The sequence below is a fragment of the Nicotiana sylvestris genome, chromosome 4, assembly GCF_000393655.2.
Source record: "Nicotiana sylvestris chromosome 4, ASM39365v2, whole genome shotgun sequence".
In the NCBI taxonomy this organism is placed as follows: Eukaryota; Viridiplantae; Streptophyta; class Magnoliopsida; order Solanales; family Solanaceae; genus Nicotiana; species Nicotiana sylvestris.
In genome coordinates this window covers 179,493,381-179,514,617 of record NC_091060.1, presented here as the reverse complement: position 1 = coordinate 179,514,617, position 21,237 = coordinate 179,493,381, and the positions used below count along the sequence as shown (strand labels likewise).

Below are 21,237 nucleotides of genomic sequence, written 5' to 3'. Positions count from 1 at the left end.
AAACATGGTGCCACATTAAGCAAGTTGGCTGTGTTTGCAACACCTCCAACTTGGGGGGGGGGTGTTAAGATTAATTATATCTTCCACTTGTATATATAGTTAGTGTATTAGTATTAGCTTAGTTAGAGAGTCAGTTAGTGGTCGAGTTTGGACAACTGTCAGTTAGCTGGTTAGCTTAGCTCTTAGTTGGTTAGCTTAGCTCTCTCTCTTTATATACATGTGGGAGAAGTGCCATTAGTTTTACATAGTTTTTGAATGAATAATATCAAAACTCTCTTCCAGAATATTCTTCTCTTCTCATCGAACGACTTCAAGTTCACATCACTAAGCTTCCGCCATTGTTGTTGTTGCATTCTTAGCTCAGCTACTGTTCCATTGCCGGAATTTAATAGAGATAAACAATTATGATGAAGAAAAAAGAAGCTAAACAATTATATTTCCCAGTGTGATTTCTTCAAACATTTTAAGCCATTTTCCATTATAAATTTTGTCATTATTAGCATTATCATAATTCATTGAATCTATAAATATATAAATTTGTGACATAAGCAGTTATTCTCATTAATCCTCCTGTTTATTTTTGAACTAGTTCCAAAATTTTAAAGATTGATTATACAGTACAGAGTACAAGAAATTAACAAACTGCGAGGTCTCTGCAAATATGCAGATTTTTGGCAATTTGGTACGGCATTTTTTCGTATTTAGTTTTGGCTCATTCCATTGGAGACTGTAACCAAAATTCATGATAATTCAAAAATATATATTTACGAACAAAATTCAGCTCTTTATAATTTAATTTCGCTAGTAGCACTTTCTTTTTCTATATGATTCATTGGATTGCTCAATGAAATATTTAATAGCTAGTGGTCCAAGTTTTTGACCAGCACTATCTAATGAATATAAATTACTTCCTATTTTTTTTGGGTATATAAATATAAAATTACTTCCCTATAAAAGATAAACTTATTAATCCTCCTTTTGACTGAAACCTGACATCTGTTTTACCCATTTTGAAAGTTTATTTCAGATTATATTCGGATAATACATCCATAAAAGTAATAAAATCACAAACAATTATTTATTATTTTGGGGTATTATCACTTTTAGCCCGCGCAAAAAATTATTTATATTTGATAGCCGAAAAGCGTATAAAATCAATATAATTTTTGTATATATATATACAACAACAACAACCCAGTGTAATCCCACAAGTGGGGTCTGGGGAGGGTAATATGTACGCAGACCTTACCTCTACCCCGAGGGGCAGAGAGGCTGTTTCCAGGAGACCCTCGGCTCGAAATGTATATATATATATAGAAATATACATATTTTCAACTATTATTTTGAGAGGGGCTATACAATGTCATTTTCTCTATTATTTTCGTGTGTGGAGGATGGAGGAGGGATGAAATTAAGATAAAGTAACTAATATTTCCAACAGATTAGATTAGATTCGTTTAACGTAGTCGAGCATACGTGGAATAAAAACTCATACGACATTTTCAACTTGCAAGTGATGTAGTGGAGATTCAAACTTGCGACCATCATTGCAAGTGAACATTCAATAAAATTGTCGATCAATCATATTCGTTTCGATCACCTGAATAGCGATCATTCCATTAGACAAGAAGAAATAGCTAAAATTTAATTTACAGTAACTCAATAAACTTCCATAATATAAACATGCTTTACTTATTAACAAATACCATTATAAAACAATTCATTTTCCTCAAAAGTTGTATTAATTAATGGGAGAAAATAAAATTGCCCAAAAGGAGTAAAAAAAACAATTGTAATCTAAAAGCATTGATTATTTGAGACAAAAAAAAAGTGAAAAAAAGCAAAGATATGATGAGGAGAAATGATTTTGAAAGGAGAAAGGTCAAGGTAACCGTTAGGTTTCAGCTCGGAACTTCGCGACCTTTCATCCAACGGCCATAATTTACTAGCCGTTACTTTCAAAATATGAACAGACATATATCCGATGTTTACGACTTAATTCCATATACCCATTTCCCATTTCACTCTTTAATGATTCTCAAAATCAACCCCAAGAACAATCTTTAGAGAAAAGAAAGAAAAAAAAAGATAAAGAGAGGGATCTTTGACTCCATTGATTGATAAATTTTAATGGGGTTCTTCTAATTCATAGTCTCTCTCTTTTTTACTGAAATCATTTAAGGTTCTTTCCACTCAAAGATTTGATCTTTTGTGATAATCAGTGTAAGGGATTAGTCTATTATTGGGTTTTCATTATATAAATTTCTTATCTAGCTAAATTCTTGGTGATGTTTTCTTGGTTTGATTATTCAATTGGGTTTTTAATTTTATTTTTGTATCTGGTTTTACATGTGTTGTGGATTTGACTTTTGAGCAGTCAAGATGGTTGGATCAGACGAGAACTTTTCAGGTGTGATGAGGGCTTCAAATCTTCAAGGTGAGTTTTATTAATATTTGATTAATTTCTTTTGTTATGTTATGTGTTCTTGAGTTTGTGTGTTTTGCTTCTTTTGTGTTTGTGGATTTGACTGTTACAAAATCCTAATTTATGGATGGGAAATGTATGTTATTTTGTTATTAGGAGGATTAAGGCCTGTTGTTGGAGGAGGAAAATTGACTGCAGGAGTTGGACAAAATAGAAGGGCACTTAGTACAATCAATAGGAATGTAATTGGAGCTCCCCCTTTACCCTATGCTGTCAACAAGAGAAATGGCATTTCTGAGTAAAAACTTCTTAAACCCTTGAACTCCAATTCCATTTCTAATTTCACTTGATTTTACAACTTGTTTTGATTTTTATTTATTTTTCATTTCTTTCTAGCAACAAAGCCAATGCTGCTAACAAAATCCCTCCTGTTCCGATTCATCGTCCAATCACAAGGTTTGACTCTATTTCGTGTCCTAAATATTTATTTACACCTGATCTCAAATTCGCTTTAATTGACTGTGGAGTTCTTGACATTTCAGGAAGTTAGCTGCACAAATCGCAAGCAAACAGCAGCAACCTGCAGTCGAGGTACATTTTTTAATGCGATCTTGGTCTATTTTAATGACTGAGCTGCTGTTAATATTGTTGTATTTCCTTAGGTAACAAAGCCACCAGTCCCATTGGCACCAAATAGAAATGAATCAGAAGACTGCATTATTATCGATGCTGAAGAATACAAGGCTACTGGTGATTCTTCCGTGCCAATGTTTGTGCAACATACTGAAGCAATGATGGAGGAAATTGATAGGATGGTAAATTCTGACATGATCTATATAAATTGGAGGAAATTTTTTTTGTGTGGATTGCCATTGATGTTGGTCTATTTTATGATTTAGGACGAGGAGATAGAGATGGAAGATGTAGAAGACTGTCCAATTGTGGATATAGACAGCACTGATAAAAAGAACACGCTTGCAGTTGTGGAGTACATTGACGACATCTATGCTTACTACAAGAAGACTGAGGTAGAAATATTACTCCACTCTCCCTTCTATTATGTGTATAGGATAGGATATGGCCTGTAGTGTTTGTAGACCTCTCATATTTTCAACTGTTTATTTAATTCCTATGGATATGATCCCATTGTGTGAAACTAGTTCGGCTGATCCACCTTTATGATCATTAAGCTTAATAGTTTGCCATGTTATTCACAAAATTTAGGCATTTAATTTCAGTATAGACTTACATATCTTTATGTTTCCATCTCTTTCTTTTTCCCCTATATGTAGAAGTGTATATTTCCCCCTTTTGTTTAATGGAATAGCTGCTATGTGTCATTTTCGATTGCAGGTTCTTAGCTGTGTCCCTCCAAACTACATGGAACAGCAAATTGATGTTAATGAAAGGATGAGAGCCATCCTAATTGACTGGCTGATTGAGGTATACAACCAGTCTGTTGCATATGATTTCTGAATTTTATGAAGTAGAATATAGTAATTTTGGATCTCATTAATGTCTTTTTCCAATAAATAAAGGTACACTACAAGTTTGAACTGATGGAGGAGACCCTGTATTTGACTGTGAATCTTATCGATAGATTCCTAGCAGTTCAGTCAGTGATTAGGAAAAAACTTCAACTTGTCGGAATAACTGCATTGCTTCTTGCCTGCAAATATGAAGAGGTTTCTGTACCTGTAGTGGAGGATCTAATTTTAATTTCTGACAAGGCTTACACCAGAAATGAAGTGCTTGTGATGGTCAGTTTAAAGACCAAAATCTTATAGTAATGTTTTAACAGGAAACATATTTCCATAGCTGTATGACTCTTAACTGATTTCTTGTCAACGCAGGAAAAGTTGATGGTTAATACCTTGCAATTCAACGTAACAGTGCCTACAGCATATGTGTTTATGAGGCGATTTCTTAAAGCCGCTCAGTCTGATAAAAAGGTTGGTTAGACTTCTTTACCAGAATATGACATTCTGAATTCCAACTCATTTAACTTGTTGTTTAATGTTTAAATCAGGTGGAGCTCATGTCTTTCTTCTTGATAGAGCTATGTTTGGTTGAATATGAGATGCTTAAATTCCCACCATCAATGCTAGCAGCTGCTGCTATCTTTACTGCTCAATGCACTCTTGGTGTTTCTAAGGAGTGGAATAAAACCTGTGAGAAGCATAGCAGCTATGCTAAAGATCAGCTTTCGTATGTATACTTTTGTTTGTAAAGATGAATATATCATCTATTTATTGAATAGACTCAGACTCAGATGAATATATCCCTTATTTTTTTTACGACAGGGAATGCTCGAGATTGATGGTTTCTTTCCATCAGAAGGCAGCAAGTGGGAAGCTTACTGGCGTGCACCGAAAGTACAGCACTTCTAAATATGGCTATGCTGCTAGATGTGAACCAGCTTCTTTCCTGTTAGAAGCAGCATGGTTCTAGGATGTCAAGAAAGTAGTAATATAGAGAGTGTGGTTAGTTGAACGCAATTGAGCAACATAAGTTGCCCCGAGTGAGGGGAGGGGAGGGTGTTTTGAGTTCTTACTGCTGCTGAGAACATGCTTTTTTATTTGTTTGTTTGGTTTTTCATGTACATTATTGACATTGCTTTAGTATTTTGTGAAATCTAGTTTTTCACACTCGTGTTCTTGAAGCTTTCTGGAATCATACGCATTCATTTCTGTCCCAGTGGTGGCTCAATTCTTGAATTTTTGCCCAGTTCTTGAATGTTTTGCTCAATTCTTGAATGTTTTGCGCAGTTCTCAGTGTGTGCCCCCCCCCCCCCCCCCACCATAACACTAATACAAGTAGAACAAATACATTCCTGCTAGCTTTTATAATGATCTGTGTGTGACTATCTCCAACTATATAGAAGTTTGAAAAAAGAGAAGGAAAAATCTATTACCTCTCCTATACACAATAAGCTCATTTGTGTAAGACCGTAAAGTAAAGACAAGTATAGAGAGAAACTGTTATATTATTCGAATTCAAACTACTGTACATAATGAACTGAAATCTCTTCTGTTTATAGAAGAAAGGAAGCTGTTGTGTAAGCTGCTACTATACCAGATATGGATAATCTTCTACTGAGAGCAATGTTTATCCATAACGGAGTACTGAAAGGATAAGCTTAATACCCGATATGGATAATCTTCTACCGGGGTAATGTTTATCCATAACTGGGTACTGAAAGGATAAGCTTATTTATTATACCCGGTGTGGATAATCTTCTATCGGGGGTAATATTTATCCATAACCGGGTACCGAAGTGATAAGCTTCTTCAGGAAACTTATTTCCAATAGAGTACTAAATAGATAAACATATTTTCGGTGGAGTCTCATATGGATAAGCTTCTTCAAGAAGCTTATTTACAACTTGAGTGCTAAATGAACATCCATAATATAACACTCCCCCTTGGATGTTCATTAAAAGATAATGTGCCTCATTAAAACCTTACTAGGAAAAATCGCGTGGAAAAACATCCCAGTGAAGGAAAAAGGGTACACATATTTAGTAAGACGCATTGTCAGGTGCCTCAAAAAACCTTATAAGGAAAACCCCATGGGAAAAAACATTAGTAAGGGAAAAAGAGTGCATCGCGTATTTTACTCCTCCTGATGAAAACCTTGTTTCAAATATTTGAGTCTCCGCACCAATCTTGTATACCATCTTCTCAAAAGTTGAAGTTGGCAAAGATTTAGTGAATAAATCTGCTGAATTATCACTTGAACGGATTTGTTGCACATCAATGTCACCACTTTTCTGAAGATCGTGTGTGTAGAATAATTTTGGTGAAATGTGTTTCGTTCTATAACCTTTTATAAATCCTCCCTTCAATTGGGCTATGCATGCAGCATTATCTTCGTATAAAATTGTGGGTCTTTTCTCACATTCCAAACCACATTTTTCTCAACCATACGCATTCCCTACTTGCTTCATGAATAGCTATTATCTCAGCGTGATTTGAAGAAGTAGCAACAATAGATTGCTTTGTGGAGCGCCATGATATGATAGTACCTCCATATGTAAATACGTAGCCGGTTTGAGATCGAGCTTTATGGGGATCAGATAAATAACCTGCATCTGCATAACCAACAAGGTCTGCACTATCTTTGTTAGCATAAAACAAACTCATATCAAGAGTTCCCTTTAAATATCGCAATATATGCTTAATCCCGTTCCAATGTCTCCGTGTAGGAGAAGAACTATATCTTGCTAGTAAATTAACAGAGAATGCTATGTCAGGCCTTGTAGCATTAGCAAGATACATTAGTGCACCAATTGCACTGAGATAGGGTACTTCGGGACCAAGGAGTTCCTCGTCCTCTTCTGGAGGTCGGAACAAATCCTTATTCACTTCAAGTGATCGAACAACCATTGGTGTACTCAATGGGTGCGCTTTGTCCATGTAAAAGCATTTTAAGACCCTTTCTGTATAGGCAGATTGATGGATAAAGATCCCGTCTGCTAAATGTTCAATTTGCAGACCAAGACAAAGTTTTGTCTTTCCAAGACCTTTCATCTCAAATTCTTTCTTAAGATATTCAATTGCCTTTTGGAGCTCTTCTGGAGTTCCAACAAGATTTATGTCATCAACATAAACAGCAAGTATAACAAATTCTGATGTCATTTTCTTTATAAAAATACATGGACAAATAACATCATTTATGTAACCTTCTTTCAGCAAATATTCACTAAGGCGATTATACCACATGCGCCCAGATTGCTTTAAACCGTACAAAGATCTTTGTAATCTGATTGAATACATTTCCTGAGATTTTGCTTCAGGCATTTTAAATCCTTCAGGGATTTTCATATAAATTTCATTATCAAGTGAACCGTACAGATAAGCTGTAACTACATCCATTAGATGTATTTCAAGCTTTTCATGTAGTGCTAAACTGATGAGATATCGAAATGTTATGGCATCCATAACAGGTGAATATGTTTCATCAAAATCGACTCCAGGTCGTTGTGAGAATCCTTGTGCAACAAGGCGAGCTTTGTATCTTTCAACTTCATTTTTATCATTCCTTTTTCGCACAAAAACCCATTTATGACCAACTGGTTTTATACCAGCAGGTGTTTGGACTACTGGTCCAAAGACCTCTCTTTTAGCAAGTGACTTCAATTCCGATTGAATTGCCTCTTGCCATTTTGGCCAATCAGATCTTTGTCGACATTCTTCGACAGATCGAGGTTCAAGATCCTCACTATCTTGCATAATATTAAGTGCAACATTATATGCAAAAATATTATCCACCACTATTTCAGATCGATTTAAATTAATCTCATCACCGATCGAACTTATTAAAAGTTCCTCACTCACATGAGCTTCGGGTTCATTGATTTCTTCAGGAATCTCAGAACTAATCATATTTTGGGTCTCTTCAGGAGATACCTTCATAGTATCGTTTTGATCATTTGTCGATTTTCTTTTTCGAGGATTTCGATCCTTAAAATCCAAAGGCCTACCACACTTCAGGCGTGCTTTAGATTCACTTTCTCTCATACTAGTAGATGGTCCTACTGGGACATTAATTCGGATATGCACATTCTCTGCTGGGATATGTGACTTTGTTATCCTTTTCAAATCAGTAAATGCGTCTGGCATTTGATTTGCTATATTCTGTAAATGGATGATCTTCTGGACCTCCTGATTACATATAGGGGTACGGGGATCAAAGTGAGATAATGATGAAATTTTCCACACAATTTCTCTTTTGATTTCCTTTTTCTCTCCCCCTAATTGTGGAAAATTTGTTTCATCAAACCGACAATCTGCAAATCGAGCAGTAAATAAATCTCCTGTCAATGGTTCAAGATAGCGAATAATAGAGGGTGATTCAAACCCAACATATATTCCTATCCTTCTTTGTGGTCCCATCTTACTATGTTGTGGTGGTGCTACTGGCACATATACAGCATATCCGAAAATTCGTAGATGGGCAATATTTGGTTCATGACTAAAAACTAATTGTGACGGAGAATATTTATTATAATGTGTTGGTCTGAGACGGATAAGTGATGATGCATTCAAGATAGCATGGCCCCAAGCAGTAGTGGGCAATTTTGTTTTCATAAGTAGTGGTCTTGCTATCAATTGCAGGCGTTTAATAAATGACTCTGCAAGGCCATTTTGAGTATGAACATAAGCTACAAGATGTTCAACTTTTATCCCAACGGATAGACAATAATCATCAAAAGCTTGAGATGAGAATTCTCCAGCATTATCAAGGCGAATAGCCTTTATAGGATAATCTGGGAATTGTGCCCTTAATCGAATTATTTGGGCTAATAGCTTTGCAAACGCCAGGTTGCGAGATGATAGTAGGCACACATGAGACCATCTTGAAGATGCATCTATTAGGACCATAAAATATCTAAACAACCCACTTGGTGGGTGAATAGGTCCACATATATCCCCATGTATACGCTCTAAAAAGGCAGGGGATTCAATACCAACCTTCATTGGTGATGGTCTAGTGATCATTTTTCCTTGATAACAAGCATCACAAGAAAATTCGTCATTTGTAAGAATCTTCAAGTTCTTTAATGGATGCCCACTCGAATTTTCAGTAATTCGTCTCATCATTATTGATCCGGGATGGCCCAAACGGCCATGCCAAAGCACAAAAGTATTTGAATCCGTAAACTTCTGGTTTACGATAGAGTGTGCTTCAATTGTACTAATTTTTGAATAGTATAAGCCAGAAGATAAAGTTGGTAACTTTTCTACAATGCATTTCTGGCCAGAAATATTCTTTGTAATACAAAGATATTCCCTGTTCATTTCATCTATTGTCTCAACATGATACCCATTTCGGCGGATATCTATAAAACTCAACAAGTTTCTTCGGGACTTGGAGGAGAACAATGCATTGTCTATAATAAGTTTTGTTCCCTTAGACAGAAATATTATGGCTCTTCCGGAGCCTTCAATCAAACTTATATTACCAGAAATTGTTGAAACATTTGCTTTTTCCTTATGCAAATAAGAAAAGTATTTCTGATCGTTGAATATGGCATGAGTTGTTCCACTATCAATAACACAAATATCTTCATGATTTGTCTTTGATCCAAACATAATTTGAGGGTTATCCATATTCTTCAAAATAACATAAATAAAATATATTATAGTAAACATCATTATCAAAGCATAACTTTTATTTATGTACAACAATTACATAACCATACTATCTATTACAAACAACAAAAATTAAAATATTTACATTTCTACAGATTCACTACCGATTACATGACTTGTTTCTCCTTCTGGGAGTGCAAAGTAATCAGCTACATCCAAATGCATGAAGTCTAAATTATCTTCAGAAATAAAATTTGCTTCAGCATTTTTCTCTGTCTTCTTCAGGGAGGCTTGATAAAGCTCAACCAGGTGCTTTGGCGTACGACAAGTACGTGACCAGTGCCCTTTTCCTCCACATCTATAGCATGCATTTTCTGCATTTGGCGCTTGCACCGCTTCATGCTTTTGTTCCTTCCTTTTCCACTGCTGGTGGTGAGGAGGCTTCTTTGGTGCATTATTATTACCATGATTGGGGTTTCTTCCCCGACCACGGCCATGACCACGACTGGGGCCACGACCTCTTCCACGTTTAGCTTGGTGGAAGTTCGTCTCATTCACTTCAGGGAATGGACAAGAACCAATAGGTCGGCTTTCATGATTTTTCATTAATAGCCCATTATGTTGCTCTGCTATAAGAAGATGTGAGATAAGTTCAGAATACTTTTTAAATCTCATCTCTCGATATTGCTGCTGCAGGAGCATATTCGAGGCATGAAAAGTGGTGAAAGTTTTCTCCAACATATCATGATCAGTAATATTATCACCACATAATTTCAATTGGGAAATAATTCTGAACATAGCAGAATTATACTCACTGATAGATTTAAAATCTTGTAGCCTTAGATGAGTCCAATCATAACGTGCCTGTGGAAGAACGACCATCTTCAGGTGGTCATATCTATCTTTCAAATTATTCCACAGTATGACTGGATCTTTAATAGTGAGATATTCCATTTTCAGGCCCTCATCAAGGTGATGGCGTAGGAATATCATTGCTTTGGCACGGTCTTGGTTTGATGCCTGATTTTTATCCTTGATGGTGTCTGCCAGACCCATCGCATCAAGATGAATTTCAGCATCAAGCACCCAAGACATGTAGCTTTTGCCCGATATATCCAGGGCTACAAATTCAAGTTTAGAAAGATTTGACATTATTTAGGAAAAGAAAGTTCTTACCTCTAATACTTTCAAAGTATTTGCTCGAGATGTCAGAGTCTCGTGCTGATAACGTGTTATAAAATAAAGACTGTAAAGTAAAGACAAGTATAGAGAGAAACTGTTATATTATTCGAATTCAAACTGATGTACATAATGAACTGAAATCTCTTCTATTTATAGAAGAAAGGAAGCTGCTGTGTAAGCTGCTACTATACCAGATATGGATAATCTTCTACTGAGAGCAATGTTTATCCATAACGGAGTACTGAAAGGATAAGCTTATTATACCCGATATGGATAATCTTCTACCGGGGGTAATGTTTATCCATAACTGGGTACTGAAAGGATAAGCTTATTATACCCGGTATGGATAATCTTCTACCGGGGATAATATTTATCCATAACTGGGTACTGAAAGGATAAGCTTATTATACCCGGTATGGATAATCTTCTACCGGGGGTAATGTTTATCCATAACTGGGTACTGAAAGGATAAGCTTATTATACCCGGTATGGATAATCTTCTACCGGGGATAATATTTATCCATAACTGGGTACTGAAAGGATAAGCTTATTATACCCGGTATGGATAATCTTCTACCGGGGGTAATGTTTATCCATAACTGGGTACTGAAAGGATAAGCTTATTATACCCGGTATGGATAATCTTCTACCGGGGATAATATTTATCCATAACTGGGTACTGAAAGGATAAGCTTATTATACCCGGTATGGATAATCTTCTACCGGGGGTAATGTTTATCCATAACTGGGTACTGAAAGGATAAGCTTATTATACCCGGTATGGATAATCTTCTACCGGGGATAATATTTATCCATAACTGGGTACTGAAAGGATAAGCTTATTATACCCGGTATGGATAATCTTCTACCGGGGGTAATGTTTATCCATAACTGGGTACTGAAAGGATAAGCTTATTATACCCGGTATGGATAATCTTCTACCGGGGATAATATTTATCCATAACTGGGTACTGAAAGGATAAGCTTATTATACCCGGTATGGATAATCTTCTACCGGGGGTAATGTTTATCCATAACTGGGTACTGAAAGGATAAGCTTATTATACCCGGTATGGATAATCTTCTACCGGGGATAATATTTATCCATAACTGGGTACTGAAAGGATAAGCTTATTATACCCGGTATGGATAATCTTCTACCGGGGGTAATGTTTATCCATAACCGGGTATCGAAGTGATAAGCTTCTTCAGGAAGCTTATTTCCAATAGAGTATGTTGTATTAAGAATGACAAATGCATAATTTCTAAGAAGAAGGTGTAAATTATACCGGTGCTAATTACCCCACCTTCTATAAGGTATAAGTTATCCCAGTGTTAAAATTAACACCGGGATAACTTATACCTGATTTGCTAACCAAACAAAATATTAAGGTAGTATTAAATTTTTATATCACCCTTATACCTTCTTATACCCCATACCAAACGACCCCTAAGTGTAGGACTTTCATAATATAGGGAGTGCAAGTGCTTAATTATAAAATACAGACCGTATATCCGCAAGACCGCAACTGAGTCATATTATATGGGGTGTTTAGTATAATTAATACGATTCAAAAAATAATTTAATTTTAAAAATTCTTATTTTAAACTTTTTTAAAATGATCTATAGTCACATAAAAACTTATTTTAAATTATAAATTTCAGAAAAACTCCGTTTTAACTCAGTGCTTAGTTAAAGTTAAACTGTGCCACCCAAATTGGGATGAGAGGAATTATGATATACTAGCCCGTTTGGCCATGAATTTTTTTTTCACTTTTCTTCGGAAACTCACTACTATTCCCTCCGGTTCATAATAAGTGACCAAATTGTCTTTTTATTGTGGTCTAAAATAAGTGTTCATTTATATAATTAAGAAAAAATTCAATTTGTTTTCCCAAAATTATTCATATATACATATGCCTAAAATGTCTTTTACTTCTCACATTAAATTATGCTGCAATATTTAATTAAGAATAATTTAGTAACATAAATTATTTTTATCTATTTCTTTAATGGATGTATCCAAGACAAATTGATCACTTATTGCGCAGCCGAGAAACTATTAGACTAGTGCCCAGATGAAGACAGAGGCATATAGAGTGTGACACTTGGGTCAAGTCTAGTTGAAGAATAACGTGATGAAGAAAAACATGTACTGAAGTGGACAGAAGACACTTCAGCTTGACGTGGCTGATAAAGACTAAATATAGAAAATCTAAACTGTAATTCTCAATGTTGTCGCCGCCCTCTTAGCTCAGGTCAGGACCCTCCTTTACTCTAACCCCTTACCACTCTCAAAATTAGCTAATATCCATAAATATTTAGTATTTCCCTAAAAGACTCAAATTCCATTTCCCTAAAATATCCAATATACCAAGTTAACTGGATCTTTGTGCTCTGTCACTATCTTCCAACTCATCTTTTTCTGTTTTATCTACTTATTTCTGAATATAAAGTTAAACGCTATATAATTATTACATGGTCCAGTTGTTTTCTTGATCTACTGATAGAGATAGTTCAAGATGTTATGAGGTAATAAGCTTCATCCCCACCATGTAATTTCTCTAGTATTCTTTAAATTTTTGGAAGTTTTCTGTAAAGATCGGATTTTTTTCCATTTCTGGACATACCCATTTGCTGGATTTGAATTTTGTGTTTTATTGCATGATTTATAGTGTTTGTGATTTTCTATTGTTCTTGAATTTTTGTGGATATTCTTCATCAAAGATCAGGTTTTTATCCATTTTTAGGAATAACCATAAGCTGGATATTGAATTTGACTTTCTTTTTTTTTAATTTATAAAAATGTGGTGCAAGTTGAGAGCAAGTTGGATGTTGATATTTATTTTTGCTTGATTAATTGTATGGTGTCTAGAGATTTCTGGGTTATTTTCAGATGGTGACCATTCCAACTATATCATCATCATTTATCTGTGTAGATTTTGAGATTTTAGAAGTTGCACCTGATATATTTAGATATTGCTATCAAGGACATCTTTTTCCTTTACTTTTTATCCTGCTGTCAAACGTCAAAGCCCTTCCCTGATCTAATTTTATGATTCTTGCCCATCACTATCTATTGAGCAAGTTGTTTTTGGAATCTTTTTTATTACTATCTGTCAGGAACTATATATAGTAAGTTTTTGTTCAATCTTTTTTTCATATTGACTATTTATCCTCCGGCTAAAAATATGGTTCACTGCCAGCTATATTGTGAAGTGAGTAAAGAAGAATTGTTTCCTCCGGGAGAAATGATGGACAAGAAGCAGAAGAAGTTTCTTACTGTGGCGCCTTTTGAGTGTGCCTGGCCTAATGATCTGAGATTTAGAGAAGCAGGAAGGGGTTGTGTAGCTTTTGATGCTTTTGCACATAACGATGTAACAATCGTTTTTCGCGAGCAGGTAGGGAGTCAGCATTATCACTACAAAAGGGATAATTGTCCACACTATACTGTAATCATTGGTAGTCATAGGAATAAGAGATTTAAGATTGAGGTTGATGGGAAAACGGTGGTTGACGCAGCTGGTGTTGGTCTTTGTTGTTCTTCAGCATTTCAAAGCTACTGGATTAGTATCTATGATGGATTGATTAGCATTGGCAAGGGAAGGTATCCTTTTCAGAATCTTTGCTTTCAGTGGCTTGATTCGAATCCCAATTGCAGCGTTCAGTATGTTGGTCTTAGCAGTTGGGATAAACATGTTGGATACAGGAATGTTAATGTACTGCCTGTCACACCGAATCATTTATCTTTGTGGAAGCATGTGGATTATGTTGAGCATGACTTAGGCGAGGATGATTTAGAACAAGAGTTAGAAGATCAAATTGCTAATTATGAAAGTTGGGGTCTTGGAAAGTTTCTTGAGAATTGGGAGTTATCTGATATGTTCTTTGTTGTTGGAAAGGAAGAAAGGGTTGTTCCAGCTCATAAGCTCATTTTAGCTGCATGTGGAGATTTTGGTCTTAGTTCATCAGTTGAAGAAGTTGTTCACTTGCCAGACATTAGTTATTCCGTCCTTCATGCACTTCTTCAGTATGTCTACACCGGACATGCTCAGGTGAATCCTAACTTTCGGGCAAGTTCAAGTTATTATCCTTCCATTTTGTTATCTGTATACTTGATAGGCTATCAACTGGGACATTGTCTGCTCAACTTTGGATACATACTTATTGCTTATTACTTCGTTGAGGAAGGAATGTTTTTTTCTATCCGAACAAGGAATTAATTCAAATGTTTCAGAAGAAACAAAACTTATTATTCAGACTTAACTATGTACTCAAATGAATTTGCTCGATTTAACTTTTGTGTATAGACTAATTCTCTTTTGCTTTTTACCTCTTTCTATTGTCTAAATTTCTTTTAAGTATGTTGAATCTGCCATATCTTAAATCACCCTACCAAGCGTGTATCAACACTATGCACTCTGAAATAGGTATAGATGTGTGTGTGTGTGAGAGAGAGAGAGAGAGAGTATAAATATGTAGTTCCAAAGCGTTGTTCTATGAAACTATTAGTGTAAATATTTATCTTAAAGTTGCTGACCCACTGCAATATTTGAGCATTGTAGATTTTGGAATCTGATCTCCGCTCGTTGAAGTCTTTGAGTTTACAATACAAAGTGATGCCATTGGTGAAGCAATGTGAAGAGATCCTTGAGCAACTTACGTCTCATGAGCAACTTGTTGAATCACCTAAGCCTGTAGACATATCTTATCCGAGCTGGCTCCAATGTAGCAAAACTTTTCCATATGGGTTGCCCATTAATAGAGAAAGGCTTGAACAGTTCCTCTCGACCGGAGAATACAGTGATCTAGACATTTATGTTGGAGTTCATGACCTTGTTTTGCAGTCACATAAAGTAATCCTTGGGTCATGGAGTGTTCCTTTCGCAAAGGTATTTAACATTGTTATAACTTCTCTTTCACAAATTTTCCCTACTTATTGCCTTTAGTTAGAAGTCATTGTGAGGAAGTAGCACGTCAAAAACCATTGGCGAAAAATCATTTTTCTGTCTTAAATCCTGTGACGATGTTCTGTTAGTTTCCCAGAATTGATTGCTGCCTTGTTTCTTAAATTCTTGGACTAGACTAGGATACATTACAAGGTTCATCTTTTCTGATGTTCAAACTCAAAATCAGCAATTTTGAAGTGTTAGAATTTTTAATGAGCATTTTTGCTGTATAAATGCATTTGAGGTGCTTAGAGAAACTTTCCCTTAGGAAACGAAGTTTATTTTGAGATCAACATGTTAATATGGATTGCTTCAATATCTTAAATTGTAGTTAGCCCCTGAAAATAACATTGAAATCCAGAATCTATCATGTATCAACAGTCATACACTATGTCTGTTTTAAGCAAAATTTTGAATTGGCAGATGTTTACCAATGGAATGAGGGAGAGTGCTTCTTCAATGGTCTGCTTAAAAGATGTCCCTTTTGAAGCATTTAAGATTATGCTAGAATTCATGTACACTGGAGAAATTAATAAAGAAGCCACCGGCGGAATTAATACCTTGTTACTCCAGCTTCTTTTACTGGCGGATGAGTTTGGGGTTACTCTTCTTCATCAGGAGTGCTGCAAAATACTTTTGGAGTGCCTCTCAGAGGTAATCTTACGACTCTTCCCTCTTTCAATGCATACTTCCTCTTTTGTTGCTAAACCTGTATGGTCGTATGCATCATCATGTTGAAAGTGCTAATGTCAGACTACAATTAAAAGAATGGAGAAGTGATGCAGTTCGGACTTGTGAGCATGAGCGGAGCCGTTTTATGACAATGAGATATAAATTTATTAATACCTTTCGTCTATACATTATATGCAGGGATGGAGTTCTCCTATTGGAAGAAGGTTCAAGAACTTTTTCTATTATGCCAAGTTTATTGGACGAGGAAGAAGACACTTTGGTAAAGTCTTTGGGTCGTGATCTGTGACACTAATTGTTGGTCTTTGTTGCAGGACTCAGTATGCCCAATTCTTCAAGTGATATCATCTGTTCCCTCATGTAAACTCATTGAAGAAACCTGTGAGAGGATATTCTCGATGCACTTTGATTATTGTACAACTGCAAGCATCGACTTTGTCATGTTAGATGAAGCAAGCTTTAGCAATATCCTTCAGGTGATCATCATTCCCTTCTTATTTTTTAACTTGAATAATATGAACAATGTTGCGATTTTGGATACTTGAACAAGAAACCATCACTTGGATAAAGAAAGTCTAGATTATCTAGTTCGAGTCAATGTCTGCAAGGAGGAAATATTCTTTTTCTAACTTCACGAAGGTGCAGTGTGATTATGGGTCTTATTGAATGTTTCATCCCTTGTACAGAAGAGTTCAGATGATTTAATCTTTGGGAATATTCTTGATAACGAAGTACAGGCATATGCAGCCAACATATTTCTGCTTTCTGAAACAAATATGAGTAAAAGTTTAGGGGAAATCATATGCCTTTATCTGTCTTATAGTTGTGACCTGGTTTCTTTACTTTACATAGTAGTTTTATTCCTTTAATTGGGTAAGATTTCAAAGACCTGAGCCTGAAAGAATATATTAAAGTCACTTGATGTGCAGATGCATTAATAAAGCTTATGTGCTATTGAATTGGCAGTATACATCTCTAACGACAGATGATGTGTTCTGCAGCATACAGATTTGACAGTGACATCCGAAGAGAGAGTTCTCAATGCCATCTTACTTTGGTGCTTACAAGCAAGAGAATTGTATGGATGGGAAACAGTAAACGAATTGATTGTAAATTCAACACCAGAGATGCTTTTTGGGGAGAGGCTTAAGTCTCTAAATGGATTTCTGAATCTTGTGCGGTTCCCCTTACTGCCACTTGAATTGCTGAAGAAGGTATATACCTTGATATTGAGGAGCACCTCGCTTCGCCATCATTAAAGTTGAATATATGCTAATGTTGGCTTTGTTGGGAATCCTGCAGTTTGAAGGAAGTAACCTTTGCCAGCAGATTCCCACTTTTGACCATCTGGTATGTTACAACTATTTAGAGAAAGATTCCATGGGATGTTTATCATTTTGATACCTCTGGAGAATAACTCGTATGCTATGTAACAGGTTAAAGAGGCTATAAGATTTCTGGAATTTGGGGTCACCGGTTCTAAACGAAGCCAAAAGTAAGTAGTAATACTAGTATATTAATCATGTAATAATTGAAGGAAACTTGTGTATTTTAATCGGAGAATGATTATCAAAAACATCTAAAACTGACACTGATGAAGTGCTGTAACATATGATAATAGGTTTCAGCATAGGAAATCAAGTTTCAAGGAGCTGCTTTACATATGTGATGGAGACAGCAATGGGGTCCTCTATTTTGCTGGCACATCATATGGGAAACACCAGTGGGTAAATCCTGTCTTGTCTAAGGTAAATCATGAAATGCAATACGCAATTTACCTTCCTTGCTTTTGCCGCCTCATCTTGTAATCTACTTAACATGTATAATTCATGATTCAGAGAGTAACTATCACTGCTAGTAGCCCCATTTCAAGATGCACTGATCCTAAGGTCTTGGTGTCAAGAAATTTCCAGGTATGAATTGGAGGAGTTATTGTAAAGGATTTTCTCCTTTTAAATTAGTTGAAAAGAAAAGGCAAAAATGATCATTTCCTTTTTCAGGGTACATCTCTTGCTGGACCTCAGATGGAGGACGGAAGAAACGCTTCATGGTGGATGGTCGATGTTGGTCAAGATCACCAGGTGAGATTTATTGGTTTGTGTATACGGTGGGTGTATAAAGAATGAATAGGAAAGAAGTTATTTTGTTGCTGTAACCTGGTCCATGAATTATGAAAATAATGAATTTAATCAGTTGTAGGATTATTCCTTGAAACAATGTGAACTGCATATTTTGTTCATCGCCTTCCTTGCATGGTTTACAATGTTACATACTGATACATTCTAAAATCTCTTGTGAATGAGAAAATCTTACATGACTTGTGCATATAACTCTGCTCATTTAGTTGTCAATGTAGTTATAAATTTGGCTTATAAAGTAGAGTCTTAACATATCTAAGAGTAACAAGTTATAAGAGAACTCTTCTTGAACGACCAGGTTCACACATTATAATACCTACCTAAGACCTACCCTTACGAAAAGGAAATGAACTTGTATGTGCAGCTTGCACTTTGTTCGTGCTGATTCTCAAAATTCTGCTGTATGTGATCAAGTTCGATATTTGGTCATATTTTGTCTTTGACTGCACCTAGTGATGGGAAATGATCCTAGCTGTAGAAACTATGCATGTCCAGAGAAAGCTTTTAGTATTCTTCGGCCAAGGACATCTAATTAAACATGCCTTGTAATTGACTTGCGGCAAAACAATTGAAGATTCAACATTATAGTTTACAGTTCTCATTGTGAGGGCGTTGCATTGAGTCATGGTTGTCTAGAGTGGTGTTTGTTAGTATACCTCTGTCTGAACGGAATACCGAAAGTGAACACTTGTCTACTTTCTTTTTCTTTTATGTTTTTTGTTGGATCTGGGGTTTGCATTTTGGTTTCTTTGAAGGGTTATCTCTCAGTTTAATCATTTCCAAGTTTTGTCCCAATATCCGTGATCAATTATCCCATTTGGTATTCAACAAGAAATCAGAACTTCTGATCCATATAATATTTTTTCATGAACAGCTCATGTGTAACTACTACACATTAAGACAGGACGGATCAGGAGCATTTATGAGACGTTGGAACTTTCAGGTAAGCCATGCAACCAGTACTCACAAAAGCAGTATATATTTCATCTCGCGTGCAAATGCAACACATTAGTGATGTACTCGTCTGGATTTTACATTTATACGTTCCAATAACAACAACAGCCCAGTATAATCCCACATACATTTATACGTTCCGTTATACTTAATTTACTAGGTTCCTCAATTCTATGCATTTCAGGGGTCTTTGGATGGGAAAAGTTGGACAAACCTGAGAATACATGAGAATGATCAAACTATTTGCAAGCCAGGTCAATTTGCGTCGTGGCCTATTACCGGTCCAAATGCTCTACTTCCTTTCAGATTCTTTCGACTTCTCATGACCGCTCCTACTACAGATGATACTAACCCATGGAACTGTTGCATCTGCTTCTTAGAACTATATGGTTATTTTCGTTAGCGTGGTTTTTGGTTTAAACATGTAATGAATAGCTTAGTTTTTTCCACAAACTCTTCATTTACAGTTGAAAATGTTGCATGCAGAAAATAAATTGCATGGTCTTGATATTCTCCAAAGATGTCTAAAGTGCTGTGATATCATGTATTCTCCGCTTACTGGTTTTGATTGGCTGGTTTCTTGTAGAATGCTGTTGCATTTATTCTCTCTCTATATATATATTTTATAAAAGCATGAATATAACTTTGGTTTACCAAAGTAACCTTAATATATTAGGTTAACTTACCATAAATCAATTGGTTATATTGGTAAAAAAAGGCTTAATACATAGTTTACCACCCAACCTTTGGCCCAAATCCTCCTTACACACTTTCTGTGGACGATAATAACCTTACACAAGAAATTTTTCTAAAGTGTATCTAGTACCCACCTCCTTTGACCAGATCCTGTTAATAAGACATCCGTGTATGTCACGCGTTTGACTTTACATAATTTTAACCCATTACCTTATAATAACTAACCCGACCCTAACTGACCCTACCCGACCCACAAGGTAAAAGCGTTAAAACCAAACTTACCCAAGTCAGTACTCAAAATCCGATGCATATAGAAGGAGCTACTGTAAAGGCGATTTCGGCGACCATCTCAAGCTACGCTTTCATCGTGGATTTCCGGTGGATTTATGGGGTTAATAGGTTAGTAATTTTCTTCTCCTTGCATTACCCGTTTATTTTAGTAGTGGGTGGGTTGAATCTAGGGTTTTTTTGAAATTTCTTCTATTTTGCTTAGGGTTATCGGATTTTCAAGTGCTCTGGAGTTGGGGGGTCAAACCACATAAAGAAATTACATGCCGATCGTTTGTCCCTCTGAAAAATTGAAGAGACAAAATTATTACGGAATATAAAATCGATTAAAAAGTACAATTGATATTTACCTCATAAAATGGACATCCGTAAAATCGACGACCCGGATTATCAACACTCCATGACTGTATCACCACAGCTTCTTCACCACAATAGCAAATTTTTCTCATATTATGCATTTTCCCAAATCTTAAAATTGAGCCTTAGAAATTTAACTCTTATGTCAAAAAAGAGAAGGAAGAAATAGAAGAAGACTGTAATATTGGCTTCGAACTTCAAGAAGAGGAATAAATTTTGGCTTCAAGAAGATAAAATTTTCTTCAATTTAAAGCTTTCAAGGAGGAAGAAGAAGATGAAAATCGGGTTAGTATATAGATAGAAATGGGTTAAGGCCCTTTTAATCTTTTAAGGGTCATTGGAATGTGTTTTTGACCGTTTATTAAAACAGAAATTGTCTTGAAATAGTGTCCACGCGCTTGGTCCAGTTTGTATTACACACGCTTAGACCTGGTCAAAAAAGGTGTGTACTAGGCACACT

The 21,237-nt window shown here is 35.8% G+C and overlaps 2 protein-coding genes across 3 annotated transcripts; both read left to right on the top strand.

Moving 5' to 3' along the window:
• Positions 1 to 1,986: 1,986 nt before the first annotated feature.
• On the top strand, positions 1,987 to 5,122 carry LOC104221570 (G2/mitotic-specific cyclin-2). The gene is made up of 12 exons (XM_009772644.2): positions 1,987 to 2,223; positions 2,378 to 2,437; positions 2,582 to 2,723; positions 2,822 to 2,881; positions 2,968 to 3,016; positions 3,088 to 3,240; positions 3,325 to 3,453; positions 3,779 to 3,868; positions 3,964 to 4,185; positions 4,279 to 4,377; positions 4,455 to 4,633; positions 4,729 to 5,122. Exons 2-12 carry the CDS (start codon positions 2,383 to 2,385, stop codon positions 4,874 to 4,876), a joined length of 1,326 nt encoding a protein of 441 aa, XP_009770946.1. The 5' UTR covers positions 1,987 to 2,223; positions 2,378 to 2,382; the 3' UTR covers positions 4,877 to 5,122.
• Positions 5,123 to 12,979: 7,857 nt separating this feature from the next.
• Positions 12,980 to 20,036, top strand: LOC104211899 (BTB/POZ domain-containing protein At2g30600). Of its 2 annotated transcripts, XM_070172430.1 has the most exons (13): positions 12,980 to 13,237; positions 13,912 to 14,760; positions 15,271 to 15,597; positions 16,078 to 16,308; positions 16,659 to 16,820; positions 17,346 to 17,558; positions 17,647 to 17,694; positions 17,781 to 17,839; positions 17,966 to 18,092; positions 18,183 to 18,257; positions 18,345 to 18,425; positions 19,357 to 19,425; positions 19,621 to 20,036. In XM_070172430.1, exons 2-13 carry the CDS (start codon positions 13,957 to 13,959, stop codon positions 19,837 to 19,839), a joined length of 2,415 nt encoding a protein of 804 aa, XP_070028531.1. In that variant the 5' UTR covers positions 12,980 to 13,237; positions 13,912 to 13,956; the 3' UTR covers positions 19,840 to 20,036. The 2 variants fall into 2 exon arrangements, with proteins under 2 accessions (XP_070028531.1, XP_070028530.1); XM_070172429.1 differs by lacking the exon at positions 12,980 to 13,237 and having other exon boundaries at positions 13,348 to 14,760.
• The last annotated feature ends 1,201 nt before the right edge of the window (positions 20,037 to 21,237 follow it).

Coding starts and splice junctions, on each gene's coding strand:
- LOC104221570 (XM_009772644.2), top strand. CDS start 2,383: ATGGTTGGATCAGACGAGAACTTTTCAGGTGTGATGAGGGCTTCAAAT. Junction 3,454..3,778: donor CTTACTACAAGAAGACTGAG/GTAGAAATATTA, acceptor TTTCGATTGCAG/GTTCTTAGCTGTGTCCCTCC. Junction 4,186..4,278: donor GAAATGAAGTGCTTGTGATG/GTCAGTTTAAAG, acceptor TTGTCAACGCAG/GAAAAGTTGATGGTTAATAC.
- LOC104211899 (XM_070172429.1), top strand. CDS start 13,897: ATGGTTCACTGCCAGCTATATTGTGAAGTGAGTAAAGAAGAATTGTTT. Junction 15,598..16,077: donor GGAGTGTTCCTTTCGCAAAG/GTATTTAACATT, acceptor TTGAATTGGCAG/ATGTTTACCAATGGAATGAG. Junction 17,559..17,646: donor CACTTGAATTGCTGAAGAAG/GTATATACCTTG, acceptor GGAATCCTGCAG/TTTGAAGGAAGTAACCTTTG.